The sequence below is a fragment of the Hemitrygon akajei genome, chromosome 3 (genome assembly GCF_048418815.1).
Source record: "Hemitrygon akajei chromosome 3, sHemAka1.3, whole genome shotgun sequence".
In the NCBI taxonomy this organism is placed as follows: Eukaryota; Metazoa; Chordata; class Chondrichthyes; order Myliobatiformes; family Dasyatidae; genus Hemitrygon; species Hemitrygon akajei.
The window spans coordinates 77,720,389-77,744,623 of record NC_133126.1 but is presented as its reverse complement, the minus strand read 5'-3'; the positions used below and the strand labels follow the sequence as shown (position 1 = coordinate 77,744,623).

General features: G+C 39.4%; 1 protein-coding gene across 12 annotated transcripts in view; it reads left to right on the top strand.

Moving 5' to 3' along the window:
* The window catches only part of LOC140725132 (alpha-(1,6)-fucosyltransferase), an 839,166-nt gene that overhangs the window by 668,031 nt on the left and 146,900 nt on the right, over positions 1-24,235 (top strand). For all 12 annotated transcript variants that reach the window (XM_073040191.1, XM_073040188.1, XM_073040189.1 and 9 more), the window contains 3 exons: positions 5,176-5,291; positions 10,907-11,069; positions 16,440-16,554. In XM_073040191.1, the coding sequence (XP_072896292.1) occupies positions 5,176-5,291; positions 10,907-11,069; positions 16,440-16,554 (394 nt within the window). The remainder of the gene's footprint in view (positions 1-5,175; positions 5,292-10,906; positions 11,070-16,439; positions 16,555-24,235) is intronic.

The following is a 24,235-nucleotide window of genomic DNA, read 5'->3' as shown; positions in this document are numbered from 1 at the left end:
AAACAATGATCCTGATGTTCATTGAGAAGCTACAGAGCGTTCAACACGGAGGGTTGAGGAACCCCCAAAGCTCAATGTTACAGAGTTTCTGCCAAGTTTAACAGGAGGATATTTCTATCATTGTTAGCCACTTCCCTAACTTGCAGGAGGTACATTAAGGGTATGCTACTGAACTTGATGATCCTTGTGAAATCTGTGCAGCCAGCATTATATCAGGATTGGGACCTACTGCTTCAGACAAGTTGGATTCAAATAGATATTACTCTGTCCTTGAGAAGGCCAGTGAAAGGCCAGGCAGCCTACAGTCCCAGAAATATTGAGGTATGTAGACAGGCAGTTAAGGCCAAATTCTCCCACTCCCTCTATCTAAAGGCTGCCCCCGCCCTCTCTCATTCATCTCACCTCTCACCCCCCCACCCCACCACACAGTGACAATTGCACTTTAGTCATTTGTCATCTTCATTTGCTCTCCGTTCTCCAAAATGGTTTCATTGAGGTTGTTCAAGTATCAAGGGATGTTGGCAATCCTTGTGCCCATCTGGAGGTGGAGATTGTTCTTGTTTTCTTGGATCTTGAATGTGTAGAACATTATTTCAACCAACACAGTGATGTCTGGTTGATTAATCATCTCTATTGATGCATAAAGGGATGGGAGGAAACAGCAGTGAATGGTTGAATAGTGGATGGCAAAGGTTTAATGTTGCACATGTATTTTGATTGTCAGGGAATAACTTTTCATCAAAGATTGATTGGATGTGCAAAGATTTATAATTGAAAACATGTCCAGGGCTATAGAGATGAATACATTAGAAGGATTCTGCTTCATTCAGCTTTTCCTTTCATTGAAGCCTAATGTCTCCAACACATATCACAACGGATCTACGAAAGAATTTTCTGCTTGATTCTTTTAGCTCCGCCTTGAAAAATATTTCAACTCTAATAGATCTGAGTATGAAATCCTGAAATTGCATTTTACCAATAGTTTTCTTTTAAATTTTAGCTTGAGCTTTACATGTGATTTAAAACCAGTCTTTTTTTCTCTCACTTCATGTTTCATTATGTACACGTACAATACTGTTTAATGGTGCTGTGAAAGGTGCGGCTCGAATGAAATAAATAGATGGACTAAATATTATGGGAGATTTTCATTTGTACATTATCCATATGTTAAATCCGCATGGGATGCAGGTAAATAATGGTTTCACAATAGTTTATTATAATATTTGTTGTGTGGAATGCTTTGATTCTGGCTTTTGCATTTCTGATCACATTTTTATTCTTGTAAAGACATGAGAATGATTTTGTTAGATTATTTTTAGATTTGTTTATTAATATTTTTTGCCCTGAAGTAAGTTGCTATTAAGTGACAACATTTGTTATTTTACATTTACAATTTGCCTCACCATAGTTGAGGCAGTACCTTTACAATGATTGTGCAAAACCCCTCAATGGGCCCTGGGAAATATGAGAATTGTGCCATGGAAAAAGAGCTGTCTGGTGCATTACATTAGATTCTGGCTGTTCACTTTGTGATGCAAGATTCAAATACATGCCAATAAGTCTGCAACCTTTGGTATATTCTGGCCATAAGAGTTCCATATGTAAGTTGGGTAGTGTTCAATCAAGCTGAGCATTAGTCCAGAATGATCGCTGTTTCACCGCGAGATTGCAGTTTCACCAGGTTAAGCTCAGGAGGGTTCTTTGTGATTGCATTTATGCAATGCTTGCAATCACAAGGAAAGTGCACCAATGTCTCCTTTGATAGGAAGTTAAGGAGGTTTAGTTTGACACCAAACGCCTTAACAAGTTTCAACAGATGCATATGTTGAAACTATCCTGGTTGGTTGTGTCATGGTCTGGCTCAGCAATTCGAATGCATAGCAACATAAGAATCTGCAGAAAGTCATGGACTGTGCCCAATATATCACAGGCATATCACCTACAGGAGGCACTGCCTCAAAGGAAACATCTATCAACAAAGATTCTCATCATTCAAGCCATGCCACCTTTATGCAGCTACCATCTGGGCAGGAGGTACAGAAGCTTGAAGTCCCACACCACCAGGTTCAAGAGCAGCTACTTTCCTTTTACCATTTGGTTCATGAACTAACTGGCACAATCCTAATTTAGCAAAGCTCTGACCGTAAAAATGGGCTCTTTGGTTCCAATGGTATTCTTTCTTATAAAAATTATGTATAATTTATGTTCAGTTTTTGTTTTTCTTGTGAATGCTGTTTATGTGATGCTATAAGCCTGTGATGCTGCTGCAAATAAGTTTTTCATTATACCTGTGCAGACATGTACCTCGTGCACATGATAATAAACTCCACTTGGACTTTGAGAGAAATGGAGAAGGGTCGTGTTGAAATGCATTTGAAGTTGGTCTGAGGCATACTTGGCAAAATAGAGAGTGGTTTTACATTTGGCTGTGCTACATGTATTGGCTTAGATGTGCATTACCTGGACTAAAGCACCATTCCCCATCTGGAAGATCTGGAGGACAAAAGTGGTAGCTTGTTCAAAACTGGCTTCATATTTGAGTTGCCAGTGTGTGATTCCTTCTTTTAAAACATAATGAGCAGGAATGAAATGCAACAACCAGATGAAGAATTGACTTGTATGCTATACTCTTCTTGGTTTATGATACAGATATTGTACCATCATTTACCATGTGTATTTGACCAACATTAGAGTTTTGTCCTACCGATAGTGACAGTGATCAGAATTTTTGTCATGCTCTGATCAAAGCATGATAATCAATTATTTTTGTTCTAAATCTTGTTTAATCTGCAGTTCTCTTGCTCTTTCTCAAAGCTGACCAGCTCCTTGTTTTGTTTTCCCAGCCAATTGAACCCACCAACAGATTGCACAGTTATCTAACTCCAAATAAAGTTAAGGCTGATCCTAGCAATGATTGGCTGTGTCCAATATCACTTGCTCTATAAAATGTGAAAGATTAATCTATTCTCAGGGAACCTGTGTGCATTGTAAAAACTTGTTGACATTCTCCAAATACTTTTTAATAACTCTTTTAACCATGGTATTCCATTTGTAACTTCTGAGGTGCAGGTGATACTTTATTTTAGGATTCATAAAACAAGTTCAGGTGGATATTAAGTGATTGTGATACTTTATAGCTTCTTTTGTATAGACCTATAGTACAATGCAAAAATCAGGCACATATATATGGCTAGGGTGCCTAAGACTTTGCACAGTACTATATTTGTCAACATGGAGCGGAGAGCTTGTTTTTAAATCTGGCAGGAGCAAAGTATGTTGGGAATGGTGAGGGAGGGTTATGGGACAGGCTGGCAGAGGTGGGGTGGGGAGAGATGTTGTACGGGTGCAGACACACCAGGCAAGGTCATTTGATTCCAAGTAATTGGTTTATTTTTCATTATAGAATGTATTTCTGGTGCCTCCACATCCTCCCCTATTCCTTCTTTTACCAATCATGTTGCAAACTGAGAAAAAAAACAAACAGGAAACTAGAAAGTCAGTTTCAGCTTGCTGAGAGATTAATGGCTTTGATTTTGTGATCAGTAGCAAAGTGATGGCGCTCAATTTTACATGAGAGGAAAGCTGACCACATGAATGTAGTGCAGCAGGGATTTCCCCATTCACAAAATTCACAATTCTTTGATAAAGCATTTTGTTTACATAATACATTGGAAGTTATCTGTAGAAGTACGTAAATGGTATTCGTTATCATGCCACCATTTAATACGTGTGTGCCTTGCTTAAAGTAAACACGAAATTAGACTCACATTTCGGACTCCCGTCTTTTCCTTTCAATTAATTTAATGTTTTGGAGCTATAAAACATAACAGAAAGGTCTTGGTTTATTGGCTATTATTTTCACCTGTACCCAAATACAATGAAAAGCTTTTGCTTGTGTGCTATCCACACAGATCATGCCATACATAATTACATCAAGGTAGTAAGAAGCCAAATACTGGAGAACATAGCATTTGAATTGCAAAGACAGTGCAGTGCACATAGACAAACAAAGTGCAAGGACCATAATGAGGTAGGTTGGGAGACCAGAGCTTAAGAGTCTGATAACAGCGGGACAGAAGTTACCCTTGAGTCTGGTGGTATGTACGTTTGTATCTTCTGCCTGATGGGAGAGGGGTGTTGAATGATTGGGATGGGCGGTATCCTTGATGATGTTGGCTACTTTCCCGAAGCAGTGGGTAGTGTAGACAGGGCGAATGGAGAGGAGACAGATTTGCATGTTGGATTGGATAGCACACCACTCTGCATTTTCTTATGACCTGGCGCAGGGCATTTGCTGTGATGTATGATGTCCAGCTGCTGTCATGTTGACAAGGAGGCTTAGCACCAAGTCAGACTGAAGATTCCTCACAAAGGAACAAGCAAATAGTAAGGCAGTCTTGTTCTTAATCAGCCTCATAAGCATTTGGAATTAAAGTGGAATCTGAAATATAATACGCTTAACATATTGTCTATCATAACTATCATAAAATCTCTCTTTGTATTAAAATTAATGGAATTATTTGAAACTCAAACAATGAAAAATGTGTACTTATAGAGTGAGACTCTGTGACCAGTAATTATACAATAAAATTCATCAGTTGCAACTCACTCAGCAAAGATTAACATGTTAAGGGTTTTTAATAGCGTGAATAGTTCCTCAATAAGTGAAAATAATTCACTGAATTCTGATTACCCAGGAGAAGCCAGCAGCAGCAGCACACTGTGCTGAAGCAGATAATACTGATAACAACTTATGGATTTCTGCGTTTAACTGCAAGCGTGTGTGCTCCATAAATTGCTGTCCGGTTTTCAGGGCTGGTCGCTCACTGCACTGATTGTAAATTCCAACTCCTATTTTCCTTCCCTGGACAGACCTCACACATGAACCAAGCACTTGTCATGAGTGATAATTTCTACAGCAGTGCGTTCAGGGATAAAAATCAGAAAACTGAATCTCACTGCCTGTCTCTGACTTCTACCCCTCCCTACAGGCAGCACTGATTATTTTTCTCATATTGGAAAGTTAGCATTTTGTACCAGTGTTTCTGCCCAGGAGCTGTTCATCCAAGTAATTTATTCTGATTCCATTGGCTTAAGAACATCCCATGTGTGGAATTCCAATATGAAAATAAACAGAGACTGTATATTTTATTTACCCAATTTTTCTCCATTCAGGATTCCTGAAGGTCCCATTGACCAGCTACCAGCTGCTGGAAGAGTGCATGCACTAGAAGAACAACTGCTAAAGGCCAAAGAGCAGATTGAAATCTACAAGAAGCGTGCAGGCAATGGTAAGTGACTATCCTGTTCCACTGATTGGGTCCATTGTCAGGAATCCTTTCCTTATGGGAGCGTTTGAGAGTGTATTTCCTTCCTTCCTTTCACAGTGCATGTAATGTGCTTTGTAAAATGCTGGTTTAGCTTTGCAGCGATTGAAATTGCTAAATGATCTCCATTATTAAGTAATGTGCAGCTGCAGTGATATCAGGAAGAAAGCTGACATTCAATGAACAAGTCGTGTGACCAGGAAAATGACATATGGATTTTAATCCGGAGAATTTAGGGCTAATGTATTATGGGAAAGTGGACAAGACAAAAAAAATGCCAAATAAATGGTAGAATGCAGGATGTTCAGGAACAGAGAGACATTGAAGTGCTTATTCACAAATGCCTGAAGGTAGCAGGACAGATTGATCAGCTGTCTTTAAAGGCTGGTTTAATTAGTTAAGGCAGACTACAAAAGCAAGGAGGTTATACTCAGTCTGTGTAAAACATTGTCAGAACCATGCCCTGCCCTGCTCACTATGTTTTTGGAAGGAAATGATAGTGAGGTTGCAGGAGTCACAAGGATGGTTGCCAAGAGTAATGACGGAAGACTGGACTGAGCTGTGGCTATTTTCTTTGCAACAGGGTAGGTTGAGGGCAGATTCAGTTGTGTATTAGATAATGAAAATCCTCATGGGCTGGTGAAGAGAGAAGACCTATTTCCCTTACAAGACAGGTTCAAAACTGGGGGACATAGATTTAATGTAATTGATAAAGGATTAAGAGGACAGCTGAGGAAAAGTTTTCTCACTTGGAGAATTCTTGGGTCTGAGCAGGTGATAGAAGGAAGGTCTCATCCAGCTTTAAACTGTGCTCAGCTGATCACTTATTGTACTATAATCTACAAGAATTTGACTATAGAGACTTTTTGGTTGGCACTGTCTCAATAATTGAAGAAGTTCTACTGTGGTTATGTGATTATTTGATAATGCAGCAAATGTATTGACCTATAGACAGACTCGTGACAGACTACAAGCTAAGAAACTTTGTTACTTAGGAATCCTGAGCGTGGATCATCCTGCTATAATAAGTATTGTTCTATTGCCTCACTTGGTATGTTTCAGCTTCTTTCATGGTAAAACTGAAGCAACCCATTCATATTGTGTAATGATTTAGATGAATATGCTTGTGGTATACTCTGTAACAAGATTAGAAGTGAAGATGGTACTTTGGTTCTCATTGGGACGTTGATTTTAATTGCTCGGGTCTGACTTGCACATCATTCAAGAATGTTGCTAAAGAAAACATTTACTTAAGGTCAGTGTCTAACCCTCTGAGCATCCATTTATCTGACTGCATCTTAAACATTCAGTGTGGGCGGAAAAAGCACATTCTGTGAAATTGCACATTGATTTGCTGGTGCACCCAGACTGGAACTCAAAGACATGTCTGTAATGAGCCACACTTGTCTCCATTTTAAGTATCTAGCCCACACTTTTAAGGTAAGCTCTGCTACACAAAGAGGGTGGCTGCATTGTATAATTTACCAGACATACCATACACTTTTGAGTTATAGCTTCTTGCTGTCGAGATATTGGTGCTTCCTTCACTTCCATAGTACCTGGCAAAGACCTTGATGTACATTTCTCAGTGGGGACAGTATTGGTAACAGGGTGAACTGCATTCTCAAAGTTTATAATTGAATTATGAATTACTTAAAGGCTAACAATTAGCATAACAAAACATTTTGGCTGCTCGTCAACCTATATAAGCATGGAACTTGTTCAAGGAGGGGCTACCTATGACCATCACATTAACATCAATAAATATGCAAGATCTGCCCATAATCTTTGACCAAGAACATAACAACCTTTGCTTTAAATATACTCAATGACGTGACCGCCACAGCCATCCGTGGCAATGATGTCCCTCTATTCTGAGTCTGTGCCCTTTTGTCCTGACTTACCCACTGTAGGAAACATCCTCTTCTCATCCACTCTATATAGATTTTTCAATATTCAATAGGTTTCAGTGAGAAACACCCCCCCATTTTTCAAAACTCCAGTAAGTACAGACTCAAGAGCCATCAAATGCACCTCATATGTTAACCTTTCATTCCCTGAATCAGTCTCGTGAACCTCCTCTGGACCTTCTCCAATACCAGCACATTTTTTCTGAGATAAGGGGCCCAAAACAGCTTGCAATACTCCAGGTGCCATCTGGCCAATGCCTTCTAAAATCTCAGCATTGCATCCTGGTTCTTATATTCTAGCATTCTCAAAATGAACGCCAACATTGCATTTGCCATCCTTATCACAGACTCAAGCTCCAAGTTAACCTCTAAGGCAGTGGTTCCCAACCTTTTTTTGGCCATGCCCCACCTAATCACCTCTAAAATCCTGATGCCCCCTGTGGTGATATATAATTCTTATTATTCAAAAAGTGAACTCCTATTCACCTGGAGGAAGCCTAAAAGACCATTAACTTGGTTTAAACAAGCTTCCAAAGAACATGGCATTCATGAAAGAGAAAAATAAAAGAACCAAAGGACTGTTAAAGTTCTGAGGAAGAAATTACTAAGAAATTGTAAAAAAAGAACATTAAGTGATATTAAAATAATAATAATAATAAATAAATAAAACAATGCCGATTGGTTTCTACAGCATACAAAGCCAGATACACCGTTTAAAAGAGATGACGCAATGTACACACCTTCACACCACCAAGAACCGAAAGCTACTGCAAAAAGCAGCATTGGCGCAACCTCGTACGAGTTTCTTACGCATTTGGACTTGTTCATTCGTTCCTTCCTACATCAGTCAATTCATTAATTTAATTATGAAAGCCATTTGATGGTTGTAATGATGGTGATACACTATATATACAGTACATATGCAATTACACATGTACACATACACAAGTATTTTTATGTATGCATACTGTATATACACATACGTATTAACTCGCACACACACTCATACTCACACAGACACTAGAAAAAAATTCACTGTTTTCACTCATTCTCGAATTGCCCCCCTTAAAAATCAAATTACCCCCCTGTGGGGCGTACGCCCCACGTTGGGAACCACTGCTCTAAGGAATCTTGCACAAGGACTGCCAAGTCCCTTTGTACCTCTGATTTCTGAACTTTCTCCTTGTTTATAACATAGTTTGTGCCTCTATTCCTTCTACCAATGTGCACAACAATGCACTTACCTACACTATATTCCATTTGCCACTTCTTTGCTATTTCTCGTAATCTGTCCAAATCCTTCTGCAGACTTCCTGCTTCTTCACACTATGTGCCCTTCCACCTATCTTTGTAACACCAGCAAATCTGGCCACAAAGCCATCAATTCTGTCATCCAAATCGTTGAGATAACATGAAAGGAAGAGATACCAATACCAAACCCTTCTGAAAGCCACTGGTTAGGACAACCACCCAGAATATACCCCCTTTATTCCAACTCTTTGCCTCCTGTCAGTCAGCCAATCCTTTCTTCATGTTAGTGTATTTCCTGTAATAGTCTTGTTAAGCAGCCTCGTGTGCGGCACATAGTCAAAGCCCTTCTGAAAATCCAAATAAAGAACATACACTGACTGTCCTTTGTCTATCCTGCCTCAAAGAATTCCAGTTGATTTGTCAGGGAAGATTTCCCCATAAGGAAGCCATGCTGACCTTGGCCTACTTTATCATGCACTTCCAAGTACTTATACTTAATAATGGATTCCAACATCTTCCCAACCACTGAACTCAGGCCAGCTAGCTTGTATTCCTCTTTCTTCTGCCTCCCTCTCTTCTTAAAGAATGGGGTGACATTTGTAATTTTCCAGTCCACTGGAACCATGCCAGGCTCTAGTAATTCTTGAGAGATCATTCCTAATGTTTTCATTATCTCTTCAGCTGCCTCTTTTAGAACCATGGGGTGTAGTCGATCTGGTCCAGTTACCTCCCTCAGACTTTTCAGCTTCACAAGCACTTTCTTCCTAGTAATAGTAACTACACTCACTTCTACTCCCTGATGCCCTTGAATTACTGGTATACTGCTAGTGTCTTCCACAGTGAAGACTGACACAAAATGCTTATTAAGTTTGTCCACCATTTCTTTGTTCCTCATTACCAATTCATCGGCATTATTTTTCAACGATCCAATATCATATCCACTCTCGCCTCTTTAACTCATACTGTATATCTGAATATTTTTTCAGATTCCTGCCCTGTGTTTTCCAAGATTAAGCAATCTTAAAAATGATTCTTCTGTATAGTTCAAACATCAAGTGATTTTAATCTAAACTTTCTTTGAATACAGAACATATGCAGAATAGTACAGGCCCCTCAGTCCATGTTTTGTCAATCTTTTAACATACTCAAACATCAATCAGGGACCCTCACACATAGCCCTCCATTTTTCTTTCATCCATGTGCCTATCTAAGTGTTACTTAAATCTCCCTAATATATCTGCCTCTCCAACCACCAGTAGGACTGCATTCCACACACCATTCTGTGTGTAAAAAAATACCTACCTCTAATATCCTCCTGTACTTTCCTCTAAATACCTCTAAATTATGCCCTCTCTTATTCGTCATTTCCTCTCTGGGGAAGAAGGTGCTAGATGACCACTTTATCTATGCCTCTAAACATCTTGTACACCTCTATCAAGTCACCTCTCATCCTCTTTAGCTTACTTAAACTTCCCACACAAGACATATTCTCTAATCCAGGAAGCATCCTGATAAATCTCCTCTGCACCCTCTCTAAAGCTTCCACATCCTTCCTATACTGCAGCATCGGAGCTAAACACAATGTTTCAAGTGTGGTCTAACCAGAACTTTGTGGAGCTTCCACATAATCTCGCATCTCTTGAATCCAATTCCCTGACTAATGAAGGCCAACGTCGTCTTCAACTTGCGCAGCAACTTTGACGGGTCTGTAGACGTGAACCCCTAGATCCCTCTGTTCCACACTACTAAGAATCCTGCCGTTAACCCTGTACTCTGCCTTCAAGTGCGGCCTTCCAAAGAGTATCACTTCACACTTTTCCAAATTGAACTCCATCTGCCTCCTTTCAGCCCAGCTCTGCATCCTGTCAATGTCCCTTTGTAACCTACAGCAGCCTTCTACACTATCCACAACATGATCAACCTTAGTGTCATCTGCAAACTTACGAATCTGCTACTCCACTTCCTCATCCAAGTAATTTATAAATGTCACAAAAAGCAGAGTTTCCTGTGGAACCCTGCTGGACACTGATGTCCAGGCAGAACATGCTCAATTTCCTACCACAGTCTGCCCTCTGTGGGCAAGTCAATTTTGAATCCACACAGTTGAGTTTCCCTGGATCCCTTGCCTCCTGATCTTCTGAATAAGCCTACAATGGGGAGCCTAGTCAAATTCCTTACTAAAATTCTCATACACCATATCCACTGCTCTACCTTCAACATATACTATTATCATATGCCAAAAATAAATATTATTTGATTTAATTTAATGCAACTGGATCATAACTAGTTAAATGTATATATATTTTTTAATTCAGCTTATCGTATACCTCAAGTCAGACCTTTTATTTAAAGAGAATGAGCTAATGAAATAAATTGATTAGAATTTCTCAGCTCACTGTTGTGTTACTTATGTGGCAGGTCCTGGGAAAGAACACGAGGAGCTAAGGCGTAAGATTGAAAATGGACTGAAAGAGCTCTGGTTCTTCGTGCAGAGTGAAGTCAAGAAAGTGAAAAAACTCGAAGGCGATGAAGCACAAAAGCAGGCAGATGTATTACTTGAGAACCTGGGTGACCAGCACAGGTAAGGACCGCACATACATTATTGGTGTAAACATTTTGTTTCTGTCACGCTGGCGGCTGATCAAAGCCACTAAAAGCCCTGTTAAAGACCAAGAGAAACAGTGTTCATCCATCTCAATAAGATGTTACATTAGAAAAGTGTCAATTTCAGAGTGCTTTATACGATTTCAACCAATTGCACGTGTAAATGCAAAAAAAAATCACTGCAGGTTTTGACGGTGTTGAGAATCCTTTGCACTCCATTGTTTCACAATTCCCTGCAATGCAGATCCTTGAGCAATCCACCTCAGACTCTGAATCAGGATTGAGGGCCCATGTCAGACTTAAAATTCTTCAAACAGCAACATAAAGCGAACATTTATGAAGCAAAAAGACGAGTTTTCCAGATGGATTTGAGCTAGCAATTCAGTCTATGTCCTATGAATCTTTTCAGTCTTTAGTGTTGCAGTTCCTGATGTCCTGTGGAGCTTCATATTGATTACTGTTTTATAATTCACCACAAGCAGGCCCTAAATCCCAGGTTTAAATGTATTTCTTTCAATACTATTTCTGATAGCTGATATCATTGTAAACTCTGGGAGCATTAGCTTGGTGGTCTGGACATGTGAACGAATTATTCTGAGGATCTAACTTCTTTGTCAGCCAAGGCTTTGCTTTGTGCTGACAATTCTGTATAACAATATTTTGTTAATTTACACACTTAGTGTTTGCTGAGAGCTGTCATTTCAGCCACAGGCTTCAAGACGTGTCATAAAAAATTGAAAATTCCTTGCATGTTAAGCCAGTAAGTATTGGGTCCTGATCAGTGACGTTACCATTGTTGTCAGTTCTACTGTGAAATTCTCTTTGAGTGAGTTTAGTGTAGTATTGTAGATGAATGCTGAAGTTAGTATGGAAAAAATACTCTTGCATAAACAATTACCCCTTATCCCCTTCTCACTCTCTCCTTGCCCTCTCCTCTTTCACCGCACCCTCTCCTCCCCATCTCCCCATCCACCCTCCCCTTCTCTCCTCCTCCCCCCTTCTACCCTCCTCTCTCTCCCTCTTCTCCCCCTCCCCTCTACCCTCCTCTCTCTCCCTCCCCCTCCCTCTTTTCTACCCTCCCCCTCTCCCTCTCTTTTACCCTACCCTCTCTCCCTCCCTCTCACTCTCTAATGCACTTTCTCTGTCCCTCTCTCCAATTTATCAATTTCTTCAGCTTATCCTGGCCTCATCCCGTTGGAGATACTCCCTTTGTGCGATCCATTATATTCTTGCCCTTACTTGGACATTTTATTTTAATTCTCTGTCATTGAACCTGTTTGATTCTGCCCTAATTGGGGCACTTCAGCTTGATTAAAGATCAATCCTGATTGTAGAGCATCTTCCTAGTGTGTGAAGGCTGTCTTATCATAATTATTTTGTGGTTGCAATTTGCAAGAAGTGGAATAATATTGTTTTCTAATGAAGGAGTTTAGAAAGAGTTCAGTACTAATCAACAAGCTCCAAAACCTGGGCCTCTGTGCCTCCCTCTACAACTGGATCCTTGATTTCCTCTTCAGGAGGCGACAGTCAGTGCAGGTTGGAAATAGCATCTCCTCACTGCCAATAAACCTTATTTTTGTTCTCTTTTTATTCTACTTATTTAATTTAATCAATTAATTATATGTAATATATAAAGAGAGTAATTTACAGTTTTTAAATTATGTATTGCAATATACTGCTGCTTTACAACAACACATTTCATGACTTTTGACAGTGATACTAAACCTGATTCTGACTTTTGTAATTGAAGCTGTTGACCTGGGTGTAGGTTGGAAAAGAATTACTTTACTGCATTGGGTCCCTTTCCTTTTCTTTTTCTGGAGGCATTGACATTTAACAAAAATCTCTTTCACACACCTAGCCGAATACATGAACCTTGGCAGTGAAAGTCAGCAAAGCACACAGCTGTATTCTCTTTCATTTGAACTCAGCAGACATAAGGGCCATTGATTGAGACATAAGAGCCAAGGCTATGCTTTAATTCCTCTTCAACATAAAGCAAGTATCTTTCTTATAAATACCCAGTTAGTTATATTTACATATGATGTATTACCTTCAACTGATGCTCAAAATGAGGCTAAGTGCATGGTTGTAAGATGCTATCGTTTTCTGTTCTACTGAACATATTAGTTTGTGTCAACTGGATTTATCAGCTTTCACACCCATTGATCCAATCTGATAATTCAACTTAAAACTTCCTTCAGTTTTAAGAAATACTTGAAATATTTAGGACTTTATCCCAGCTTTGAGTGGCACAATCATGCAGAAAATCGTAAAAGTGAATACTTCCCATCATGGAGAGCCATTGAATTAATTGCAGTACTATTTTATAATCTGGTTTCTACCAGTTGAACTGTTCGCTGTTTTATCTTGCTGCCTGTGACCTGCTGTGGCACAACACCACTGTTCCAAACTTCCATCTCTGACATCAGCATCCGCACTTCGGGAAAACACCCGAAATTATCCAAGTGAATGTGTGTCTCTTGTCAAGCCATGGGTCCACAGCAGTAATACTCAGTCATGCATAAGGTGATAACTGAAGTGAAGCAGCTTGCCCAAAGGCTGGGAATGTTGAAATATGCCATTCAATTGGTTGTCCCCTTTAATTAAGCTGTTTTTCTTGAACTGTCCAACTGATGTGGACAGTGGTACTCTTTGTATCTTTACATGGTTGGCATATTATGAAGTCTTTATTTTCAGTGCCTCAAAGTGGAACTGAAATTAACACAGATAACACTGAATTAAATGGTTACATCCTAATTAGTATTGATCTTTTATGGGAAGATTGGTAGACAATATAATCTAGGCTAATTCCTGATCTCCTATGACATTCTTCAGTACCATTTGGGATATAACAAGTTATTAGGTGCAGGATTTAAACATATTCAGTACAGTGCAAAGGTCTCAGGGGTGTATGTCCATATATATATATATATCTGCACAATACTGTAGTAACTTTATGTATTGCACTGTACTACTGTCACAAAAAAAACAAATTTTATGTGAACAAAACACACAAAATGCTGATGGAACACAGCAGGCCAGGCAGCATCTATAGGGAGAAGCGCTGTCGACGTTTCGGGCTGAGACCCTTCGTCAGGACTAAATGAAAGGAAAGATACTAAGAGATTTGAAAGTAGGAGGGTGAGGGGGAAATGCAAAATGATAGGAGAAGACCGGAGGGGTGGGATGAAGCTAAGAGCTGGAAAGGTGATAGGCAAAAGTGATACAGAGCTGGAGAAGGGAAAGGATCATGGGACGGGAGGCCTAGGAAGAAAGAAAGGGGGAGGGGAGCACCAGAGGGAGATGGAGAATAGGCAGAGTGATGGGCAGAGAGAGAGAAATAAAACAAACAACTAAATATGTCAGGGATGGTTTAAGAAGGGGAGGAGGTATTTTAATTCCACGTCCCATTCCCATTCTGATATCTCTATCCATGGCCTCCTCTACTGTCAAAATGAATCCAAACTCAGGTTGGAGGAACAACACCTTATATACTGGCTGGGTAGCCTCCAACCTGATGGCATGAATATTGACTTATCTAACTTTCATTAATACCCCCCCCTCCCCTTCTTACCCCATCCCTGACATATTTAGTTGTTTGTTTCTTTCTCTCTCTCTGCCTGTTCTCCATCTCCCTCTGGTGCTCCCCTCCCCCTTTCTTTCTCCCTAGGCCTCCCGTCCCATGATCCTTTCCCTTCTCCAGCTCTGTATCACTTTTGCCAATCACCTTTCCAGCTCTTAGATTTATTCCACCCCCTCCGGTCTTCTCCTATCATTTCGCATTTCCTCCTCCCCCTCCTACTTTCAAATCTCTTAGTATCTTTCTTTTCAGTTAGTCCTGATGAAGGGTCTCAGCCCGATACGTCGACAGCGCTTCTCCCTATAGATGCTGCCTGGCCTGCTGTGTTCCACCAGCATTTTGTGTGTGTAGTGTGAATTTCCAGCATCTGCAGATTTCCTCGTGTTTGAAATTTTATGTGAATGATGATAAACCTGATTCTGATATAGACTGAAAGCTGAGAGTGGGAAGGGGCAGGATGATGGGGAATCACAGATGGTAAAAAGGGAAGGGAGAGGGAAGGAAGCGGGCCGTACCAGAGAGACATCCTGTAATGATCAATAAACCAGTTGTTTGGAATCAAATTACCTTGCCTAGTGTCTCAAGGCTAGGTGTGCCTGCGCCTGCAACACTCCCCGCCCCTGACACTCCTTCTGTGCCACCTGTCACACACCCCTCCTGAAGTGCTCCACACTCACCATTCCCAACATCCTTTGCTCCTGCCATGTTGACAAGTTCAGAAATGTACAAAAGTGTTAGGCACCCTAGCTATGATACGTGCCAAAGACACAGTACTGAACACAAAAGAGTGAATAATGAAATTGAGAGTGAAGAGAAATTAATGGAATCACTTTAAAATGTCAACCATTATATAATCTGATTAATAGAAAAAACATTGCAAACAAGAGAACATTCAGAGATTTTATGTGTTGCTACTGGATTTCCTGAAGGGCAAGGAGATTATGCAGCTGTTCAATCTCCATGGAAGGTTGATCACAACTCAGTTTTAGTGTTAGCGTTGCTGCTCACTATGTTGCATTTTGCCAGCTTCACCTTCAATGGAAACATATAACACTTCCAGTTTTATTTCCTTCCTTTTGACCCTGATGTCATTGTGCTGGGGTCAGTGGGTGCAGTTGCACAGTATGTTGTAGCCTTGAAATGGGCACACTCTCTGTACCTGCAATGAGGGAGTTAATTGTGGTAAGAGCCAAGCCTCGCTATATGATCATAGGCATTGATTGATGATGAAGGACAGGAATTGTCATTATATTTTGTTGCCCATTAGTTCAGTAATCCGGTTGATCTGTTAGCAGCCTAGCCAAACTCAGCTCAATCAGTGATGAGCAAAGTTGAAGCAAGGATCTTGCTGGTCTTCATAAAGTACTATGAAGTGAATTTAAGTGATTACTGAACTTTAGAGGTTGATCTGGTTCCTCAAGACAATGCTAGATCAGACTTTTCTACTTTCTTGACTCTGCTTGGATGCATAGAGTGACAGGGGAAAGAGATTGTGCAGCAGAATCTTTGAAATAGTGGAGTTTCTTTCCCCCATTGGGCTTAGATTAGCCTAGTAGTAGATTTGGTGCAGCTTTTGTAACAAACTGCCATAGACCTATTCCTTTTCATCAAATTAAAATTTCTCCCAGGGAAAGTGAGAGAGAAAGAAGCAGGCCATTGATCTAATTTTTGTGATAGCCATTCCCTTGGTAGTGTTGTTTGTGAGCCATGAAATGGCAATTATGTTGCCTTATGAATCTGATTTGTGTTCCCTTGCATTTTTAGGTCCATTATGACAGATGTATACTACCTCAGTCAAACAGATGGGGCTGGTGAATGGAGAGAGAAGGAGGCCAAGGATCTGACAGAACTGGTTCAGCGGAGAATAACATATCTGCAGGTACTGCTGATCTGAAGTAGTGTAGGCATGAAATCATAACATGAGCTGCCTTTTATTTCAGCTTACTGCAGAGCTGTAAAGGCAAAAACTAGATCCCAAGCATGGACAATGTTCAGTTGGAGTTAAAATCAAAAGTAGGATTACTTCAATTTTATTATTCATTTTTTGAAGCCGAGGAATCAGTTCTTTTATTGTCACTCATAAACTAAGTTCATTGGAGCAGAAGTGAGTTGCTACTGATACAGATATACAAATTCATTTATAGTCATATACACCAGGATACAATGAAATTCATGGCTAGCCAAGCAGAGTTGAATAGTGCACAAAGTAATGATAAATGCAGTAATGAATACAACAACGAATGCAAAACAACAGAATGGTACAAAGATAGAACTGTGTATTTGACAAATAGCTATTTATCATTCCTGACTTTTCAAAGGCAATGTTTTTTTTCAACCGACTTGTACACAAATAAAAGTACACACCATCTGTGATTTCTGCTTCATTACTCTAGACGACTCTATTGTTCATAGATTCACCTTGTTAACTTTCAGCACCCTGGAGAGCATCATGCATAAGTCTAGCACTCTACAGTGCATTTGTCCACATGCCTAATGGCATACAGATCTTGCTGTCAGTATAAACACTAATGGTGTAGACTGCTACTTAAAGACTCATTACTATAGCAACTTAAAGCCATATGTAAATACAAGGTTGATCACCAATACCTAAATGTTGCTGTTTGAGGGGCTGCTCCAACATTGAAATATTGAGAGTTAACTCCTGGCATTGCAAGTGTACTTATGTTTTAAACAGCAGGATAACTGTTAATTAGTACTGAAGATCTTCCTTAGTACCAAAAAAATGATTATTAGCAGTGTTGTTTCACATTCTCTTAGCTGTTAATTGTTAGATATATAAATCAAATAGTTTTGATCTTTCCCTTGATACATTCTTTATTCTGCTCCCTGTGTTTCAGGTTCTTTCCAGTGTTGGCCCTTGAGCGTACCCTTTCTAACCTCCATTTCTTTCTTTCCCCTACCTCTGGCCATTTCTCCATCCTTTCTTCAGATAAGCTCAAGATATGCGTAATCAATGTCTCTGGTTTTGTCTCTGCATCAATTAGTCCTTTTAGCAATTTGTCATCTAAAACTAATATGAAATTCCTCATGTCCAAAGGCATAGAAGATATCTCTAGATTCATTCCCTCAGTAAATCTGTCCCAACGTATTTCAGGACTGACTTAGGTATTCTAAGAAAATTGCTTTTTAAATGACAAAAATTCTCTTGAAATGCTTTTAAACAGTGCAGTCGAACAGCGGAAATGAAGTTGGATGTAACATAATTTCACTTGGTGGAACACCTGTACCTGGTAACTGCCCAGATATTGGCTTATTTATGTGAGAATTTGTGTATCATCTGTACATCTGTTCTACAGAGTATCATTACCAGAATGTAGGTTCAAACTGAGTGAGATGGCATATGATATTTAATACTAGACTGTTTTGATGCACAGTCACCGTGATGACTCATCTTCCCCAAATTTCTGTCTCCTACTTCCCATCTTGGAGTCCAAACCTATTACTTACATAAACCTTCCTTTTCACCTGAGAGTTTTCTCATTGCCACTGATTTTGCTGGTGTCTAAATCAGCACTCAGTTTTCAATCAACAATAATCTGCTGCAACCATCTAAGCAGTTTCCACTTTGTGGATATCCAGTAATAACCATGAAATAGCAAGACCTATTTTCTGAAAAATATCTCATGATAGAGTTCATTGGTTTACTGATACTGTTGATGAGTAACTTGCACAGCCCGTACTATTGCATGGGATTTTTATGTCTTAGAAATGAATTTCTGCAATTTTAACTATTGACTGTAATGGTTTGTATGGGTAAACTGCTTGTAATCTACTTGCATAGACTGTGAATTGCATCACTGTGGGCTTGGTACTCTCTTTGAAGTCTTTGAAGTCCTGGTTCAGTGCATCACAGTGGCAATAATGAAGAAAAAAATCAATTTTCTTTGCAAAATGATTAATTCTCGTTGAAGACAGAAGGAGTTTGATTTACAAGTTTCCACACTTTTGTCCAAGTTTTGTATTTGGGCCTGTTGCTTCATATCAGTTCCTTGTCTTCATTTTGTCTTCGATTTCTGATTTTGAGTGCTATTCCTTACTTGAGTGGTCTGTCATGTGTCATCCAGTTGGCACGTTCCCTTCAGGTGCCTTGACAAACCAATATCTTGTCACTTTGAACATTGATGTTGGTAAGCTCTTGTTAAGTCATTCTGTGTGATGATGGGCAAGGTGGACAATTCATGCCATTTCAAAGTGATTCAACAATGGCATTGCAATTGTTCAGCTTCATTGATGCTTGAAGGTTGCTGGGAGTTTGGAGTTATTTTGCTTTGGAATAGTAATGATGATGTTGGAGCTGTGTTTCATCACCTTGTTAAATGCTCAGCTAGCAAGCAGACCAGCCTCAGCAGTCAAAATGACATGTCAGTGCTATGCTGGATAATTAGTTAAAGGTCAGGTAGGAAAGCTTCTGCACAGCGCAAAAGACAACAAAGGACTTTGACTGAATCTGTAAAGTTGCTAAGCGTAATGAAATTGAGCCGCACCACTGCTGATTCCAGTTTTGTATAATTGTACTTATACAAACAGCATCCCCGTTATACAGGGTTTCACAAGAAGAGTGAAAGTGAGACCAGAAGCTGGAAGTACTTTAATAAAGTATACTCTAATATTGCTTCTTTTTTAAGCTGTTCTTAAAGTTTACTTAAATGAATCAGTAACAGAAATAAATTTATACTGATGCTTCTGAAATCATCACACGGTGTTCTGATTAATAATTATAAACTCTGAGACATCTTCACTCTGATGCACTGCCACAAAGCCCTGACATATTAAATAATGAACAAAAAATGTTGAGCTGATCTTGTTCTTCATTGCTATTAAATTCTGAACCTCTAATGGTCAGTGTAGCTCAATAGTGCTTTGATTCAGCACCACTCCAGACATGGAAGCATATAAATTAAGACTGATGCTTCAGAGCCATACTGAAGAAATGACATTGCTCAGCTGACCTGTTAAACTGATGTCCGCATCTGTATAATTAATTGAAAATGACAGATTGCACAAGGCTAAAGTCAAAAAGTTCTCACAATGATCTTGATAATAATTTATCCCTTAAATAGCACAACTAAAAACAGATGAACTGAGCATTTGTTCATGAGCCCATAACTTTTCCCCAAAATGTATGTTATCCATAAAATTTGCAATTATACAATATGCATTCATCAATCATTATCCTCTGTGTTAACATGTTTGCTCACAATAGTGTACAGGTATTCCGTCAGCAGCAAGTATGAGAGGTTATTTATTGTGGTACAAATATCATCCCTCACCAGTTGGTCAGTGTGGCAGTCTGCAGTGCTTATTTGTTGAGAGTACCTTACACTGGAAGATCAGCAAGCTTAGGCTCTCTGAACTATCTTCCAGGCACTTCCTGTAGCAGTCAGTGTTTGTGTCTGTGTGCATCCCTAGGAACAACCATAGATCACAGAGATCTGTGTTACACGTCAATTTGAGATGAATGTCAATGAAGACCACTGCATTCAATAGTTTCAGTGGTTCCATTTAATATCAGAGAAATATAAACAATACACATCCTGAAATTCTTGTTCTTTGCAGCCATCCATGAAAACAGGAGAGCCCCAAAGAATGAGTGACAGTGAAAATGTTAGAACCCCAAAGGTCCCCCACCACACCTACTATCCCCTCCCACGTACACACATGTAACAGCAAAGGAACCCACCCCTCCCCCACTTACTTCAGCAAAATAAAGCATCAGCACCCTCCACCCACCAAGCAAGCAATAGCAAAGCTCCCAATAAAGACCATGATCTGCAGTACAACAAAAGCTAAACATCCACTCCGACAATTCAACATACCACAGTCCCTCTCCCTCTCCCCCTCCCCTCCCCCTCTCCCTCTCCCCCTCCCCTCCCCCTCTCCTTCTCCCCCTCCCCTCCCCCTCTCCCTCTCCCAAGGACAGAGAGGTGTCACCCTTTACAGTGAGAGGGGAGACTTAACAAAACAACTTGCTGATTTGCAATGATAAAGTCTGCTGTGTTGCTTTTTCCCTCCCCGAGTTCTCCAACTCGAGTATCAGTGACAAACTCTCCCCCATGAAGGGAAACAGAAAGGGGGAGGGAGGGGAAGAGGGAGAACTGGAGGGAGGGAAAGAAGGAGAGAGAGGGAGACATGTTGAGATATTGAGATTCACCGAGTACAGAGCCCCAGACAACCGATCGACTGTTTCTCATGTTCCATATTCTCCCATGACGCTTTGGTCAGTGCACCAGCATTGAGTCAGCCTGTCCGCAGGGCCATGAAGCCTTGGAACCCCGAAGGCGTGCTCTTCTTTTAGGCCGCATCCTTGGGATTCTGAAAAGCGGCTGCTTGTGAGCAACCAGGAGTGGGTCCCTCCACCGCAAAGAACTGAAGTCTGAGTGTCTGTCCATGTCAGAGTCTCTGACAGAACCCATCCACCCTGAACAGGAAAAAGAGAGACATCAAAAGTAGAAATTAAGATGTTTCAGCAGATGAGCTCGAAAGAGTCGCTGTTAAGCGCCATTCCCTTCAAGTCTTCCTTGAGAAATACACAACACAGAAGGAGATGGATGTTGGCTACTTCCCCACTACAGGCACCTTGATAGCAGTTTGCTTCTGTATTAAGGCTATGACTGAGCATGAGGGTCTGATGAGTAGGGCTCTTCTCATCTGTTTATGGGACCATGCATACTGCACACAGCCAGCTACCATATTACCCTACTTCGCAATATTTTCAGTGCAGTTAATTGACTGTGTAGTACTTTGAGGCTGCTAACGGAATCTATGGTAATTGCAAGATTATTCTTGTCTTTTCTTCTGCTTACATCACAGTGCAGAAAATTTCTTGTTAAAATCCCAATCCTTTTAAAAGCTTCATTGGATTTTTCCAGTGCTTCAAATGCTGCAACACAGATTAAACATTCAAGATACAGTGGGTAAATCAATAAAAAGTCTAAAGCACATTTCAGTGAAGCCTATCATTGTAGGCTATATTTCTATTTGTACAAGTGAACTTTAAAGTATAATCAAGATTGAAATCATGACCAAATTTAAGTTGCTGTCACTGATCAATTCAGTAGTAACTTTTGAGATTGAAGTCAATAGATTTTTGCTTGTTTAGCTTATCAAGAGATATATTGATCAAAGATGGATAAATAGGTTGCAGTACAGATCAGCTGCAATTCAATCAAATTGAATTGAGGATTAAGCCTTAGCAATTCACTTTCCACTGTAAAATAGTGCAATATTCAGTCATTCCATGATTAAAACTAGGCTTCACCTATCCGAGAAAGTAACGTTCTTTTGTGCAGTGTTTCTTATCAATGGACAGCAAAAGCATAAATTTCTGTAAAGCATCATGCATATAGCAAGGTTCTGTAATGTGCACAAGTGTCCGAAAAGTATTCTGAAACTGCAAATTCTTGCAAGAGTGGTACTCACAATCCTGAATTATACTTCAATATTAGAAGTATTATTGCTGATATTGTAATTTTGAACAGAGCAAGTTATTTTACAGATGAGACATAAAAGATATGGGTGACTCTGAAGTATACGATCTATGTTATTAAATATTTATAAACTATTTCCAATGAGGTCACACAAATGTTTAATGACAATAGTATTAGTTGTTAGAGTTCCTTTTAAAATACTGAATTACACTGTAGGGTAGGCTTCTTATAACATTGTGTTTGTCAAATATACCAATGAGAATTGAACAGAAATGTTATTCCATCAATTTTTTAAACCTGGATCTTTGTGAATTAATTAACTGAGGTTTACTCACAAGTAAAGCTGAAGTCTTAGCTCTTATTTTACATTTAATGTTCTGAACTTATCCTATGCTTAATTTTATTAACAGTGAAAGAAGAAGCAGCGTCTTGAAGGTTAGACTTATACATTGCTGATTCGTAGTGCAACTCACGCTAAGGCAAAGCATCAGAGCAGGAAATGGTCAGGGACAGTCAGACTGGACACAGTCTCACCCAACTAAGTGAGAAGAAGACAGCCAGTTCTCTCAAGGTGAGGAACAGGTGCTGAGAGGAAAGGTGTTGGCACACTAATCAATTTTCTTCTGAAATGAGAAGTAAAAGACACACAGGTCATGTGAGTTTTATGTGTGAATAATGAGAATAAAATGAAGGTCATTCCTATAGCCTATAGAGACTAGATAAGGATGTTTTTTGAGAAGAAAAGGCATGTGTTATCAGAGGAACATGATCCCAAACTGAGCTGGATATGATTCACTGCTGATAGCTCAGAGAAGTTCCCCTTAGGAAATGGTACAAAGGATTGAATAAAGAAAATGGTTGCTTGTGCCTTATCAGAGGGACAGAACGAGCCAAGATGAAGAACAGTCATTTTAAACAGCTACATTTGGTGCCATTAGTTCAAAATTAACTGACAACCTGATAAATGTTGCACAGGAAAGTTTTCTGTGGATGTGGCAATGCTTGTCACATGCGGAAAGGGAAAAGACTGTGTCAAAATTGAGAACCATGTAATAATCTATAATGAGATAAAATTGAATGAATTCTTCACTTCGACCAAATTGAGGCTTATAGTCTCTTGGAAGAAGATCTACAGTACTTCAACTGAAAGTTTTTGGCAAAAAAAATTACAATAAAAAAAATGTTCTGCGTATTGAATTTTACAGCCAACCATCATATATTTAGAAGAAATGCAAGTACTTAATGTGAAACTGATGAAATGCAAACTAATTAATGCTCTATGATACCAAAGAGGATCTTCTTGATTGTAGATGTAACGGCATATTTTGTGCATTCTCATAAATTTTTGCAAGAGACTCAGCTGCTAGGAATTCTTTAAGTGGCCATAGGGATACATAAATTCACACTATGGAAAGAGTAAAATGTAAATTGTAATGGCCGAAAATTGCTGTCCTAGTTTATGAGATGAGGGTACAAATTATCCAAGTGCTATTCTCCAGTCTGTAAATACCATGAGTAAAGGAAATACTAGATTACAAGCAAGTGCAGATGATTGTTTTTCACATATTAGCTACTGACAAATTGCCAAAACTTGCAATTATCCATAAAATGCCTACAAATGTACTATTACACATATTATTATAATTTTAGCATAAATTTAAAATGTGCAATAAATTTGTAATTTCTACATTGAATGTATCAATCATGTTGCTTCCTGAAGTAATATCATTGAAAGTTTATAATCAGCTTGCATTTAGAAAAAAACTACCTCAAAAAAAGCTCCTGTTACAAAATTTAAACCTGTTCCTTTATCTGTAGCAATTATTTTATTTTCAAGTGGCCTCTAGTTTATACCTCTCTAGCAAAGGAGCAAGGCATAGTTTATTCTGGAGTGCTCAATATCATTCCTCACAGGCAGACTTCTTTAATACCATGGTCTTGTCCTAATTATGCAAATGAATAAGTATTGTGGTTCAGATATGATCCCTTGCCAACTCCTTGTGAATGTTGCCATGTTTGTGAATTTTCTTCAGTTAGTTTCCTATGCTGATCTGCTAAAACTAGCATTACCTGGAAAATTGTCAGAATATGCTGCTTTTAACATGGTGTGGT